This window comes from Neodiprion lecontei, chromosome 3 (genome assembly GCF_021901455.1).
Source record: "Neodiprion lecontei isolate iyNeoLeco1 chromosome 3, iyNeoLeco1.1, whole genome shotgun sequence".
Lineage (NCBI taxonomy): Eukaryota > Metazoa > Arthropoda > Insecta > Hymenoptera > Diprionidae > Neodiprion > Neodiprion lecontei.
The window spans coordinates 16023239-16039919 of NC_060262.1; the positions used below are offsets into that span (position 1 = coordinate 16023239).

The window sequence follows — 16681 nt, forward strand, 5'->3', positions numbered from 1 at the left end:
ACTCGGCCCGTACAGGACTTTGCCCGCATCGTATGCATTGCGCACAATGCAAAAGGTTTTGACGCACAATTCATACTGCGGCATATGGTTGAGCGGGTTGGAAATCCGCCGCAGGTCATCCTAAGCGGCAGTGAGATCATTATGCTCGAAACGGGTCACACCCGATTTCTGGATTCCTTAGCATATATGCTGTAACGGGCAAAATTATTCTATCGAGGGTCATAAAATAACGTGCTCGGTTACCCTACGGCGCAGTCACTAACCTGAATAATTAGATATAGAGAGATAAGAAAAAAGAAAGATATGATTGTTGGGCGCCAGACGCACATGCGTTGGAAAATAGATAATTAGAGAAAAAGATAAAGGTAAAGGTAAATGTAATAGATAAAGGTGAGGTCAGGTTTTACGACGGTTTTGCACAGCTTGCTCAGTATAGACAAGATAATGGTAGAGGGGAGGGGTTGAATCCAATAGATAAAATAAGAAACAGGTGAAGCAGAAATAGTATCGAGTATATTGATTAAGAAGCGATAAATTTTAATAACAAGCAAATAACTGAAGAGATTGAGATACAATTGAGATAGATGCGATAATCAACTTACAGCCAGAGAAAAGTTAAGCGAGAGATTTAACAAATAACGGAACGTTTTCCGAATAGGCGCGAGGTATGCGTAGGCTCGCGATACTATGATTCAAGGTAATAATTAATACGGTTTTATAATGAATATGCAGAACAGAAAAAGATATACGGTACTTAAATCAAGCATTGATCAAGTAAACCATAAAATATGAGAAGCAATTATAAAACACATGCGAAATACAAAAATTGTAATAGTTATCACATTACCAGAATTGTCAGCAATATAACAGAGGCAGGGAATTATTAATTACAAGGTAAATTCAAGAAAACAGGTCAAGTAGAGAATTATTATAAAATATAGATACTAACAGATAATACGTAGTCTTTAGTTTGCGGTAAGTGCGAGAAGAAAAAGCGATAATGTTCGGTACGGTAAAAGATAATTTAAGATAAGACAAATAATATTCAAGAGAATTAATAGGCAACATACGACAAACCAAAGAGACTACGGACAACTACGGTCAGCGATATTAGCGAAGAAAATAATGAAAAAGGTGTTAGGCGATACAGCGGAATACTCCAATGTCAAATGAACGACGAGCGGGACCGCGCGGCGATGTAAGATCGCTCACGCGGTACACTCACTAAGATAAATTAATCAAAGGTAATAGGTAAAGAAACAGATATGAATTACTCAGAGAAAGTATAGCGAAATAGTAATGCTCAATAACGAAGATAAGAATTGATCATTTAAGAGAACACGCTGCTATACAGCGATATTAGACATTTAGATATTCTAGAAGAGAAAGGTAATAAAATGAAGCGATAGTCACTAACAATGCGTAAGTAATAGTCAACCAGTCGCGAGGTTACTTGCAATAAGAGGTAGAAAGGGACAAGATAAGGGACAAGATAAATAATAGAGAATAAGATACGAGCCCAGGTGGCTCACGCAGACCAACTGCAAGATAAAGAGAAAGAGAGAGATAAAGATGCGATATATATTGCAAGTAATCTCGTGGCTTCACAAAATAGAAAAGGAGCCCAGTCTCGTAAGGCTCTGGAGTGGTTGGTCGTGAAAGAGCGCGAGCTGGGTATTGACATCAGACATGCCGGAAACGGACGTGAGTTTCGGATTCCGGAGACGGGTCGCAAGGTGGACGGATATCATGTCGCGGGCGACGGTACGCGACACGTCTACGAGTTTCACGGTTGTTTCTGGCACGGCTGTCGTAAATGTTTACGAATCAACCGCGATAGGCGTAGCGTCAACGCCGAGACGTTGGATAGGCGTTACGAGGAAACTCGTGCAAAGATCAGCCGTATGCGCGAATTGGGTTACCGCGTGACGGAACAGTGGGAATGCGAGTTTGATCGGAGCTTGAGGGAGAACGAGGAGATGAGGGAGTACGTGGCAACACACCCGCTGATTGCTGGCGCTGCCACGAGCGAAGCACTCAATCCGCGTGATGCGTTCTATGGCGGTCGAACGGGGAACGCTTCCCGATACTACGAGGTGAAAACAGATGCAACGGGCAACGCGTACGAGGAAATACGATACGTCGATGTTTGCTCGTTGTATCCGTTCATCTGTAAGAATGGAAGGTTCCCTGTTGGCCACCCGACGGTCTACGTTGGAGAGGAGTGTAAGCTCTTGACAGGGTCAAGCGGTTGCGACATCACGCGAGTTGAGGGGCTCATCAAGTGCCGAGTTTTACCGCCTCGCAATCTTTATCACCCTGTTTTGCCGGTGCGCATGCATGACAAACTCATGTTTGCCTTGTGCCGCTCATGTTGTCAGAGTTTGAACCAGGACGAGTGTAGACATGATGACGAGGCTGCGCGAGAATTCGAGGGCACGTGGGTGTCGATCAAATTAAAAAAAGCCGTGGGAATGGGATACAAGATCAGGAGCATACGCGAGATCTGGTCGTATACGGTGACATCGTTTGACCCGACTACTCGTCAAGGTGGGCATTTCGCCGGCTATATCGACACCTTCCTCAAGATTAAGCAAGAGGCAAGCGGCTGGCCTGCTGAATGCGAGGACGAGCCGGCTCGAATGCGCTACCTTGATGAGTACGAGCGGGTCGAGGGTTGTAACGTGGCATTTCGGTTAGGCCTGCCCGTTACAAGTTACTATCTGAACCCTGGGCGGAATCCCGGCATGAGGGTTCGGAAATCGAGTCGCGAAATAATCAGAGAGAGAGCGCCAGAACTGGAGTCACGCACCCGGGCTTCGACAGGGACGAAATAGCGAAGTAAGAATAAGATATTGCAGGCTTTTGTTTTTATTTTTTTTTCGAGTACACCGGCCACCATCCAGCGACCAACTCCGACGCCGAAGATATTTCGAGGCAAGGTGAAACCGCGGAGATCTCGCGGGAAGGATACCAAGGCTGCGGAGGGGGAGGCAACGCAGGTCCCTGCAACCCGGGAATTCAAGGCGGATGCGATTCTCGCTGGCGGGCGGCGCGCCGCAGCCTCCCCGCTCACCCCGCCTACGCCCAACCGAGACAACCGCGAGAGACCAGCTAGCGACGAGGGAGCACCACCCCGCCTAACCCCAGGACCCCGTAGAGCTGCGCGGGAGACGACATCGCGATCTAGCCTTAAGTTCTGCGCCGCGTAGCGACGACAGGTGCGCGGCAAGTTGCGCAATCCCCAAAATCGATGATAGATCGATTGTTGCGCATTCTTAGGAGGATGACGTCACGGAAAATTAGCGTGACGAGATCGGCATTGCGGCCGATCGGCCATCGGAGATCACTCGAGTTCTGGCGAGCAATCTAGAAGCACGTGTGTCGCGAAATGGTCCGTGTCCGAGTTTTGGTTTTTTTTTCTTGTCGCGCAGGAGAAGGTAGAAATTGCGAGGGGAATGGCAGCCAAGGGTCAAGAGGGAGTTGGTCAATTCGTGGCATGGATGTGGAGCGGTAAGCGCTGTTAACCTTCTTGCGAGAGAATCTCGAGAGATAATTAATAAAGGCTTGCCGAGGACGGATAGCCAGTGAGGATTGGCGTTAGCGACAGTACTCAAGATTCTTTAGCCGATACATCTGCTTGGTGACCGTAGCCTGAGTTGCGCGTAAGGAAGTAGCGTTAATTTCAGGTGATCGAGGAGATCGAGTCGAGTTACGGGTTGAGTCGAGACATTATTGCCTTGAGTTTGAGTGTAACCGAATTCCATTACACGGGCTCACTTCAACTTAGTCCGATACAGCCTCAGTTCTCGTATAGGTCGCGAGCAGTCTAACGGGGAGCATTCGAATTCGCGACTGCGTCCCACTGTCGCGAAGAAAGTTGAGCTCGGGTGCGTGCTAGTAAAAATATTCTTTTGTAGAGGATGGTCGCGGGTGACGCGACGAGCCTCGTTTCCGTTTGGTTTTTAGTATAATCCGTTAGTAATAAGTTGGCGACCAGCCCCCGTAGGCATAAGCAATTTTATTTCTTTTTCGTTTGATTGATTTATTGCCGATCGCGGACAGCGTCGGCCGAGAATTCGGTTCCGTTTCCGTCAAGGGGTTTAGTATTAAGTTGGCGATTAGCGCCATTCTGTAGAGGACGATCGCGGGCAGCGCGTCGGGTCCTATTTTGTTTTTGGTTTTTTTTTTGTGTGTAAATTAGCGGTTATGATTAGTACAGCGACTAGCGCACGTAGGCCGTAGAGGTTTTTCGGGATCCATTCATTTTTTTTTTATTGATTATTTTGTTTGCTCTTTCTTTTTTTTCGAAAGCTAAACGTTTGCGTTTGGAATCGCGAGGAAAAACTTTTGCAGTATTGTTATTATTTTTATTTTTTTTTCTGTATTATCGCTATTTGGAAATATATGTAAGGTAGACGCATTGCACTCCCTCAATCTCTTAATTCAAAATCTCCCGCACGAAGTGCGGGTAGATAAAACAGGCATCTGATTGTGCGACAGAGAGGCATTACGTAAGGAGAGACACGTGGGGAGAAAAGTTGGTCGAAGAAGAGCTCCATAAAATAATATAACCTCCAAGAAGTGAAATAAAGAAAGAACAGCGTGGAAAATAAACATTGAATGTTGTTTCTTTGTTTTACAGGTAATGGTTAAAAGCTAGAATATAAGATATTGTTGATTATCAAGTTTGTAAGATTGTAGAGAAAACGTGATTAAAGAAAATCTTTGTTTTACAGAGAAACCATCCGTTTATTTACTCGCCATTAATTCCTAATTCGAGAAGAACATATTATAAAACAACATTCTCGTAAAGAAAACCCACGATGGATAAATTGAGATTCGGGTTCACGATAAGAGGGACTTCGGATGGGAAAACGAACGTGCTGTGCCTAACCTCAATCGAGACACCGGACGGCCGCTCATTCGGAGTTCCAGACGAACACCAGCCAACCACTCTACACACCGAGTTAGCCAAAACACAGACGTTTGCTAAGGTAAAGAATACGCTGAAGAAGAGACACCAATCACGACAGGTTTGGATCACTTTATCAGAAGAATTAAAAGCAACATATCTAGACGAAGATGACAATGTACAATTCGGAGAATATTTCCTGGAGGAGATCAAAGAAGAGAAGGCTACAGCCGCACCCCAGCCGAAAGACTCGGACGGAAAGATGATGGCTCTGCTAGAGAAAGTACTAGAAGAAAAAACGGCAAAATCTGAAATCCAAAATTTGGGAAAAATATCGAAAGATTTTACACTCGAAAAGTTCACGGGAAAAAACTCCAATGCGCACCAATGGATCAACGAATTCGAGAAAGAATGCCAGCGCTTTGAGATAGGTCAAGACAGAAAAAAAAATCGAAATTTTGAAATTCTTCATCGAAAAACCGAGCACGGACTGGTACAGTTGCATGTTGATGAAACTCACAGTAGAATCAGAATGGGAAAAATGGAAAAAAAACTTTTGCGAAACCTTTGGAAGTAAGGGATGGTCCCCTATCAGATACGCGCTTTCATTTAAATATCAGACAGGCTCTCTACTAGAATACGCGATAAAAAAAGAAAAATTATTGCTAGAAGTGAGAAAAACGATAGATACGGGTACTTTGATAGACCTCATCGCAAGTGGCCTGCCAAACTTTGTAGCCGACAGAATCGACAGAGAGACCCTGACCGAAACCGAAGACCTGTATAACGACATAGGGAAATTGGAACACCTAGTTCAAAAAAATAAGTTCGAAAGAAAAAACAAAACTCCCGACACCAAAGAAAAAGCAGAGAAAACGCCGTGCAAAATCTGCAAAGACAGAAACAAAGGTATACGTTTTCACCCTGAATCATCCTGTTGGTTCAGGGAGAACAAAATAAAAATGGTGAATAACGCGACGCTAGAAACAGAGCTCAATTACGAGCCAAAAAACTCAGAATCCCACCATTAATCAAACTCAAAATATTACTGAATGACACATTAGAAGTAACTGGAATATATGACTCAGGCTCAAATGTATCATTGATAAATGCAAAAATACTGAATTTAAAAAACAGCAACAGCGCATATGAAAAAAAGATTAACCTTAGAACGATTAATGGTGTGAATCAGACTGAAGGCACGATCAGAGTAAAAATAAAAATTCTAAAAATAGAGAGAGAAATGGACGTTTTTGTAGTGAATAACGATAACTTCAACTACGAATTTTTGATCGGTTTAGATTGCATCCAAAAATTCAACCTAAAACAAAATGAAAAATTAGAAATAGAACAACAAACCCCGGACACTGCCGGCAAAACAGAAAAATTACAAGTCGACTCTCAGAAAGACAGGGAAACCCCAAAAGCAATAAGCAACGAGACAAGACAGATTAATTTCAATGAACATTTAAATGTAGACAAGTTCAACATTTCGATAAATCACTTGAACCACCACCAGAAATTTGTAATAGAAAACCTTTTAGAAAAATACAAAACATTGTTAGCCAAAGACAAATACGACATCGGCTCGGTGAGGGATTATGAAGCAAGAATAGAATTAACGACGGAGAAATACTGTAGCAAAAGACCATACAGATGCACAATAGAGGATAAAAAAGAAATAGAATCACAAATTTCGGAACTATTGAAAAGAAATCTAATAGAAGAGTCATATAGCCCTTTCGCGGCCCCAGTGACACTGGCATACAAAAGAGACGAAAATAAGAGATCAAGATTATGCATAGATTTCAGGGATTTGAATAAAATTGTAATACCCCAGAAACAGCCGTTTCCATTAATCGAGGATTTAGTGGCAAAAACAAGAAATAGCAGATACTTTTCGAAACTCGATATCAATTCGGCGTTTTGGTCAATCCCACTAAGAATTGAAGATAGATCGAAAACAGGGTTTATAACTCAAGAGGGCCACTTTCAGTGGACGTGTTAACCTTTCGGATTAAAAACTTCACCGGCTATTTTTCAAAGAATACTGAGTAATATCATTCGAAAACATAAACTTTCAGACTTCACTGTCAACTACATAGACGACATTTTAGTTTTTTCACAATCATTTAAGGAACACGTGAAGCAAATATCGCTACTATTAGAAGCCATCAAAATCGAAGGATTCAGATTGAAATTTGCAAAATGCACATTTGCAGAAGAGTCGGTCACATATTTGGGCCACATCATAAAAAACAACTCTATTGCCCCAATTAAAGATAATCTGATTGCAATACGAAACTTCCCTGTGCCACAAACACAAAAAAACGTTCGTCAATTTCTAGGCAAAATCAATTTTTACGATGAATACGTGCCCAACATATCGATCATTCTGGATCCGCTCCACAACCTATTAAGAAAGGGACAAAAATTCATTTGGTCAAAGGACTGCCAAGAAGCCTTCGGAAAAATAAAACAATACCTCTGCACGCAGCCAGTTCTCGCCATATTCGACCCAAACCTGCCAATACACATTTACACAGACGCATCAATAAAAGGGGTAGGAGCGGTACTAAAACAACCACAACCCGCGAACGAAATGAGAAAAGAGATAGAAAAACCGGTAGCGTATTTTTCAAAAAAACTTAACGAAGCCCAAAAGAAAAGAAAAGCAATATACCTAGAATGTCTAGGAATTAAAGAGGCAGTAAAATATTGGCAGCACTGGTTGATGGGAAGATCGTTTAAAGTATTTTCAGACCACAAACCACTGGAAAAACTGAATATAAAGGCAAGAACGGACGAAGAATTAGGAGATCTGACTTACTACTTATCACAATACGATATGGAAATAATATACCGCCCGGGCAAAGAGAATTTAGAAGCGGACTGTCTAAGCAGAAATCCAGTGCTAGACACACATGAAAACGACGAAGAAATTCTAAAAGTTGTCAATCTAATAACATTACAAGAAATTATTAAAGATCAAAAACAAAACCAAGATTTACTGCCAAACGACAAAAGACTAGAATTAAAAAATGAAATATATTACAAAAAAAGTCAAAAAAGAGAAAAAATTGTACTATCCGAAGACTTAAGTAAGGAACTGATAAAAAAAACACACCGGAACTTCGCCCACTTCGGAATAAACCAGCTGGAGAACAAAATCGCAAAACACTATACAGCTAAGAACTTGAAAAAAAATATAAAAGAGATATGTAAATGCTGCGAGAGTTGCATAAAAAATAAGTCAAGAGGGCAGAAAAAAATTGGCCTAATGTCTCAATTAGGTCCCGCAAAACATCCGTTTGAAATAGTTTCAATCGACACTATCGGGAGCTTCGGTGGTTCACGATCTACAAAAAAATACTTACATCTATTGGTAGACCATTTCACACGATTTGGGTATATATTAACATCAAAGACACAAAACTCGAACGACTTTATCAAATTAACTCAGAAAGTATTAAAGAATAATAACATTGGCATGATACTATCGGACCAATACCCTGGTATAAACTCCAAAGAGTTAAAACAATTTTTAAACGGGGAAAACATACCAATCGTATTCACAGCAGTAAATACAGCATTCTCGAATGGGTTAAACGAAAGACTAAACCAGACGATAGTAAGCAAAATAAGATGTCAAATAAATGAAGAAGAAAACAAAAGAAAGGCATGGACGACCATAGCACATAAATGCATAGGAAGATACAACGAAACGGAACACACGGTCACCAAGTTTAGCCCAAAACACCTATTAGAAGGATCCGATACGACAACACTACCATTAGAATTAAGACGACCAACAATAAACGAAGATCTAGAAAGTGATCCAAAAACCGCTCTAGAAAATAGCATTAAGTATCACGCATACAACAAGAAAATTTACGACAAAAATAGGAAAGACTACACAATTCAAGTAGGAGAATATGTGTATGTCGAAAATGGTAATCGCCTAAACAGGAAAAAGTTAGACGAACTAAGAATCGGTCCTTTCCGAGTTTTAGAAAAAGTGTCAAATTCAATATATAGCGTGGACACAGGTCACAAAAAATCGGAATCGAACTTGTTCCACATTGCGAAGTTGATCCCAGCATAACAAGATACGGAGAGACCGAACAAAAAAAAAAAAAAAAGTAAACGAAATTTTTTTTTTTTCTCTTCTTCCAAGGTGGAGGGAGATGTAAGGTAGACGCATTGCACTCCCTCAATCTCTTAATTCAAAATCTCCCGCACGAAGTGCGGGTAGATAAAACAGGCATCTGATTGTGCGACAGAGAGGCATTACGTAAGGAGAGACACGTGGGGAGAAAAGTTGGTCGAAGAAGAGCTCCATAAAATAATATAACCTCCAAGAAGTGAAATAAAGAAAGAACAGCGTGGAAAATAAACATTCAATGTTGTTTCTTTGTTTTACAGGTAATGGTTGAAAGCTAGAATATAAGATATTGTTGATTATCAAGTTTGTAAGATTGTAGAGAAAACGTGATTAAAGAAAATCTTTGTTTTACAGAGAAACCATCCGTTTATTTACTCGCCATTAATTCATAATTCGAGAAGAACATATTATATATATTGTCTAATTTTATTATTGCTTTGTGAAATAACTTGTTGGCGTACGTGTGACGTATCTCTCTCCACCCAAAAATTACCCCTCCCCTCTCCGCGGTACTGAGCTACCGAGTATATAATCGCGGTATATCGTATTACCGATTTCGAGGCGTGTTGATCACGCCAGGCGCCCAACAAATTTCGCGGTATTGTTTCAGGTTCAGGGTACATCGTGGACGCCGATTTATTGTGCACGCGGTCAGTTCTCGGTCATCTTCTCCGAGTGACCGAGGAGCGGGAAAAATCCACGTCACAGGGTATACGGCTAAATCGCGACCGTATTGCTAAAAATCCCAGCATGCGATCAGTTTCCAAATTATGTTTAAATTCGTTTCGGAGCAAGTTCGGGCAACGCGAGAATCTGGTAAAAGCACAGGTTATAAAGACGCGTCAGCAGCTGCTCGAGCTTTTGACCAACCCTGAAGTCCAGGTGTCTGGTTTGCTGCCCGTGAACGATGATGTGTTGTACGTGCGTTGGTCACACGCACAACACAGCGTTGAACCGTCAGCGTTGGCAAACGTCGTGATTGCCTCGTACACCACTGCCCAGGCTCGGCTGAAGCTCTTCTCGTTCCTTGAGAAGCTTGATCGGCGCTTGCTCTATTACGACACCGATTCAGTAATTTATACCCGAAACCTCCCAAGGCCAAACGAGTATGAACCTCCCACGGGCAACTTTCTTGGCGCCCTGACGGACGAGTTGGCGTCTTACGGCCGTGGGAGTTTTATACGCGCTTCCGTCTCGGGAGGGCCAAAATTCCATGCTTTCATCATTAAACGTGCGAATGGTGAAGAGGTGAACATTTGCAAGGTGAAAGGCATATCACTGAATCACACGACGAGCTCGAAAATCAACTTCGAGGCCATCAAGCGGATGGTGGTAGAAGCCGCTGCACCCATTCCCTTGGAGAATCGCGCCGTTCGTCGAACGGAACTGCACGCAGTCGTGACGCGCTCCGAGCGCAAAACGTGTAAACCGGTATACGTGAAAAGGCGTTGTTGCGTCACGAGTTTCGATACGCTGCCCTACGGTTACCGCACTGGATGATGACGAAGAACCCAGACTCCGGGCAGTTGCACACCACCGCCTCCGTCTTCTCACCCTGCGGTAGTACAGACACCCGGACGGCAAGCCACGCGCGCATTTGAGCGACAGACAGATAGATAGACGAACAAATAGACAGATAGACAGAGGACACCGAAGGGATTCTTACCCCAACCGTCTGTTATTCCAACCGGTGAGACGCCAGGTCAACCCATCAGATACTCTCTTGTATGTGTCCCACCAAACTGTATAAAGGTTAGTACCACGGTTAAACCCTACGCATGAAAAATTGTGAAAAACTCTCGCATTGCTCGTAAAAATTCATCTCGCAAACCACGGCGGGGCGCGCTGTTTTCAAGCTGATATCACTGCGCGCACGCGTACGAATAAGCTCATGGCGTACGCGCCTCACGCACAATCAGCTCGACCGCGCCCGCGCCGATGAGCTCGTACCTGCGCGGTTACGCTTCCGCGTGCGCTTGAATAAGCTCATGGTCAGCGCACGACAGGAGTGCCGCTGCCGCCACCACCGCCGCGGCCCCGAGCAGGCTAACGTAGTGAAAAAACGTGTTTTCAATTGTTTCAATTTTTTATAGATCCCGCATTATCCCTGGATTCTTCTTTTTCTTGTTCTTCTTCTTCTTCTTCTTGTTTGATGACGGACACGCATTGGAAACATCCGTTTTCGGCTATTGTAGCCGGGCCGTCAGGATGCGGTAAATCAAATTTCGTCAAGAACTTTCTGCGTCATGGAACGTCAATGTGCGACATAAGATTCAGGCGTATGATATGGTACTTTGACGAATGGCAGCCGTTGTACGACGGGGACAAGAGTATATAGTACCGCGAGGGGTTACCGCAACACGCCGATTACGAGGGTGACAAAAAACCGAAACTTTTGGTAATCGACGATCTGATACGAGAGGCTTCAGACAATGTAATCGTTGATCTTTTTACCAAGGTCTGTCATTATAAGACCCTCGGCGTTTTCTACATAACACAAAATCTCTTTCACAAGGGCCACGGTCAACGAGATATTTCCCTCAACGCAAACTACATGGTCTTCTTCACAAATCCACGGGATCGTGCCCAAATTCAACATCTTGCCAGACAGGTGTATCCCGAAGATCCGAGGTTTCTTCAAGAGGCCTATCACCACGCTACCGCAGCGCCACACGGATATCTGCTTTTCGACCTGGAGCAATCCACTCCGGAGAATTGCCGTTTCCGATCAAGCATCTTCCCTTCGGACGATAATCACTATGTCTACGTTCCGCGAAAGGATATGAAGGTCACCAATGGTACGCTCGCACCGGGTTCCAGTCGTTCAGCTGTGATGCCTCGAATACGCCGTACCGCGTCCGGTCGCAGAGCTCGTGCCGATTTCACCAAAGCAAACGCAGTAGCGCTGCACGCTCTGCAGAAATTGAACCCGTTGCAGAGATCAGCATTGCTACGCACGGCCGACAATTCGTTAGTAAAGACCATTTGTGCGTGTGCATTGAATACCTTGGAGGGTAACGTAGCACTGTCCAGAATTCACAAAAATCGTCTGGCACGTCATAAACAGACATTACGGCGGTTGGCCAGCAACCGGGGTACCTGGAAGTCCAAGAAACGTTCCCTTGTTCAACGTGGGAACGGAGTTCTCACCCTCTTGCTCGCTGCGTTACTCGGGACTTTAGCTTCCAGCCTCTTCTCCAAGTAGCAAAATGGAACGTACAAAGAAGATGGTTTTAATTCCTATGGAGAGTATGGTGAGATTTCAACAACGCGTCAGCGAGGGTATAGCCGCTACGCTTTCACCTGGAAATACAACTACCACACGCACCGATCTCTTTTCAAGACTCGACAACGAGATGAAGGACATTTTGAACAAACCGTCGAAAGACGATGCAGAAAAATGGAAACTCTATCAGCAGGTACTTCAACGATATTTGTTTTTTGCAAACGACGTGCAAACCCATGAAATTAGACGTTCTCGAGGAAAAGGAGAAGAAGGATGAGGAGGAGGAGGAAGAAGAAGACGGAAACACAGCCGAAGAATCAATGATATCTCCCACCGTAGCTGCGAGTCCTGGCAACGTACCCCGAGAATACGTGGGGAACGATACGCTTTGGAAACACATACGCACATTCGACGCTCCGGGTCTACCGACGGTAACATCGCAACAACTATTGACACACACCAGTAGTTCCCCGACGAAGCGACGAAGTTCCGCAAACGTTACACCCGTAACCAGCCGTTCTCACGACGCAGGATACGCTCTACGCAAACGCGCCACCGGAGCAAAATCCGGTTGGAAAACACTTCGGCTGAAAAAAAATGACGACTCTTCTTGAAGAAACGTATTACAATCCCTCGCATGCTACCGGTTACGCGGGAGCACGAATTCTGGAAGATGTTGCACGCGAAAACAACTCTCGCGATTCGGTGAGAAATTTCCGAGAGCTAGGTACAACGTTTCCAACATAGACGACGTATGGGAAGCTGACCTGGCTGACCTGAGTTCTATGAAGAGCCGCAACAACGGTTTTCGCTATCTCCTGGTGGTCATCGATGTATTGAGCAAGTACGCATGGGTCGTCCCGCTGTAACGAAAGACAGCCGCAACTGTTGCTAAAGATTTCGAGCAAGTGTTACACACTACGCCGCGTAGACCCGACCTACTGCAAACGGACAAAGGTAAAGAATTTGTCGGGAGTGCTTTTTAGAAGATACTTCGCGACACTGAAATGCGATATCGTGTTACTCGTAATCCCGACGTGAAAGCAGCCATCATGGAGCGATTCAACCGTACACTCAAAGAACGCCTGTGGCGTTACTTCACGCATAAAAAGACGCAACGCTACGTCAATGTTTTGCCACAAATCGTGCAAGCCTACAACAATACAGTTCACTCGAGCATCGGCATGGCGCCGTCGGAAGTGACGCTTCGCAATGCTGCTACAGCACAAGCCCACATGCAAAAGCGTTATCCTCCGTGTCCAAATGGCAAACCGAGATTCCATTCAAATGATTTTGTATGATTTAGTAAAACCAAGGGAACATTTGAAAAACGCTACGCGGCAAACTGGAACGGAGAATTATTCAAGATCCTACGAGTACTTGCACGTTCACCGATAGTGTACGTCTTGGAAGATCTCAACGGCGAAGTAATCGATGGCTTGTTCTACGACCCTGAACTTCAGCGTGTGGAGGGGGAAACACGGAGATGATAAAATAGCGTGCTATTACAGCATGTCTCTCAGTTGTTGAGTGTTCACCGTTCGACTCGTGCATCAAAAAAAAATCAAAATGTCCCGGGATCAGTTTCACCTAACTTTACCGAGCAACAGCTCGATGCAGTTTTTTCCGGAGAATCGGACGTGCTGTTACATTACCCAGTTACCGCGTCAGATTCAACTAACGGGAGACTGGGAAGTCGGGCTGGCCGAAATTCCTTATCCACTCACGTTCAAACACCCTTAGGGGTAGGTGCCAGTGAAAAATGAAACGATACCCTGTGTCACGTATTACAATACTACTGGGGAAAGTGCAGTTGAGGTATCAGATTGCAAGGTATCCGAAACCAACAAATCATCAAGGATCCCCGGCTGCCAGATGTTTATTTATTGCGATCTGGTGGAGCCACGTATTGTTGGAGATGTTTACGCCTCGCTGTTACGAATCATTGAAACATCCGGCAATGACAATATCTTACAGGCCGAATCAGAGATGACAACACTATCGCCACTGTACTACGTACCACTGATGCTCACGAACTTTCAAACCATCGAGATCGAAATAAGAGATCAATTCGGTAGCCCAGCACCATTCACGAGCGGGAAACTGACGGTAACGCTGCATTTTAGACGCTTTCAGTGATTGACTGGAATCACAGGAGTCGCTCAGCAAAAGAGAGAGAGAGGGAAAACATACCAGGTACGACATGGCTCATTATATGCAACATTACGAAAATCAGCTCGGCGGTAAAGGCATAGAGACGGTTTACCGAGGAGCACCGCATCAACGCGGGCACGGAATCGGCAGCTTCTTGGGAGGCCTGTTTCGTCGAATACTACCTCTGCTGTCCAGTGGTGCTCGCGCGGTCGGAAGAGAAGCACTACGTGCAGGGATGAACGTCATGACAGACGTAAGAAACGACACTCCGTTCAAACAGGCAGTCAGGAGTCGTTTCATAGAATCAGGACACAAATTGAAAAGAGCTGCTGAAGAAAAAATTGATAAACTCATGAAGGGCAGCGGTTATAAAAGCCGAGCCGGCGGATTAGCGCGTCAGTCAAACATTGCCCGCGTCAACAGACTTGTCGGCGCGCACCGAGCAGCTGGTACTGCGAGAAAAATCAGACCAAGGTCGAAAAAGAAAACATCGGCCAAGATACCAAAGCGTGCCGGAACCGCTAAGAAAACTGAACAGAAAAAGTGTTGTAAAAAACGGGACCTTACAGACATATTCGGACCCCGGTAAGCCCACGCGCCGCTCGTCTTCAACCTAAACATCAACAATGGCCTTCCTACACGCGCACTCGGGTGAGTGTATAAAGTCGGAACTGGATTTGTTTTGTCTACCACCAACGCAGACGTCTATTGAGGCTGGTCAATGGGTACACTACAGGCCCGTATCATCTCTAACCGACGATTCCTCGATTGAATTTGTTGTACCTGGAAACGGTGATGAGTACATCGACTTGGCACACACTATGCTTAGCGTACGAGTGAAGCTACAAACGTCTGCTCCCACCCCACCGGCAGGCGAAGGCAACGCGGCTACTCCGCATGCCACTCCGGTAAACAATCTGCTTCACTCGATGTTCAATCAAGTCGATATATTCTTCAATCAAAAACTAGTCTCACCAGCCAACAACTCTTACGCCTATCGAGCATATATAGAGACTCTACTGAATTACGCACCGCCCGCCAAAAAATCCCATCTTTCTTCGGCTCTATGGTACGACAGCGAGGATGGAGTATCGGATGTATACGACGCCGACGCCGTCGGTGCTGACCAAGGTTTCATCGATCGCAAATGGATCATGAGCAATGCACGTACCGTTGATCTGATTGGACATCTGCACTGTGACGTATTTAATCAAGACAAATTTTCAATCAACGATGTGGAACTGCGTCTTCGACTTGTGAGATCAAGAGACAGTTTTTGCATCATGGAAGCCGAAAATCGCCACAAGATGCACATACTGGAAACTTCACTGCTCGTTCGCCGAATGAAGATCAGCCCTGGAATCTTGCTGGCGCACGCACGGACGCTAGCCAAAGGTACGGCAAAATATCCCGTAACCAGAGTTAAGGTGAAAGCTTTCACCATACATGCAGGAGTACAGGCAGAAACACTGGACAATGTCATACTCGGACACCACCGAAACGAATGATAATCGGTTTTGTCAGCAATAAAGCCTTCAACGGCGACAGACAGCGCAATCCGTTTAATTTTCAAAACTACCTTTGAATTTCCTGTCGTTGTACGTCGACGGGGTACAAGTCCCATCGAAGCCGCTACAGATGAGTTTTGTCAAAGACGATCTCTACGTGGACGCTTATTACACCCTCTTCTCCGGTACGGGGATTCATTTTCTGAACGAAGGAAACGGTATCGATCGGCAACAGTTCGCTAAAGGAAATTGTCTATTGGCTTCTGACCTAACCCGCGATCTCTCGGCCAACTGTACATCGCACTGGTCGCTCATCAAACATGCAACTCTCAGGGTCGAAGTGTGGTTCGACGATGCCCTCAAAGAAACTGTGAATTGCCTAGTGTACGCTGAATTTGATAATCTTATTGAAGTTGATGCTGCACGTCAGGTCATTACAGATTTTTCGGGCTGAGAAAGAGAGAAATCATGCCCCTCCTATCACGACCGCTTCTATGACATACCAGGTGATGATTTCCGTTAGAGAGAGAGAGAACACTGTGACTACACCACGCTAACGTCTTCAAGGGGAGCAACAGACTGGCTGGAGACACCCGATAAACAAAAATTGAGACGGGGATTGTAACACAAGGCTGTATATAAACACCCGTAACTACGGTGCCGAGCCAGTCAGCATTCAAACTACCCCACTGCAGGTTCGCTCTTCCTGCTCT

At 44.7% G+C, this 16681-nt stretch overlaps 1 protein-coding gene across 1 annotated transcript; it reads left to right on the forward strand.

The window, feature by feature from the left end:
* The first annotated feature begins 15086 nt into the window (after positions 1 to 15086).
* On the forward strand, positions 15087 to 15968 carry LOC124293448 (uncharacterized protein F54H12.2-like). Its single transcript, XM_046734309.1, has one exon. The coding sequence runs from the start codon at positions 15087 to 15089 to the stop codon at positions 15966 to 15968; it is 882 nt and encodes a 293-aa protein (XP_046590265.1).
* The last annotated feature ends 713 nt before the right edge of the window (positions 15969 to 16681 follow it).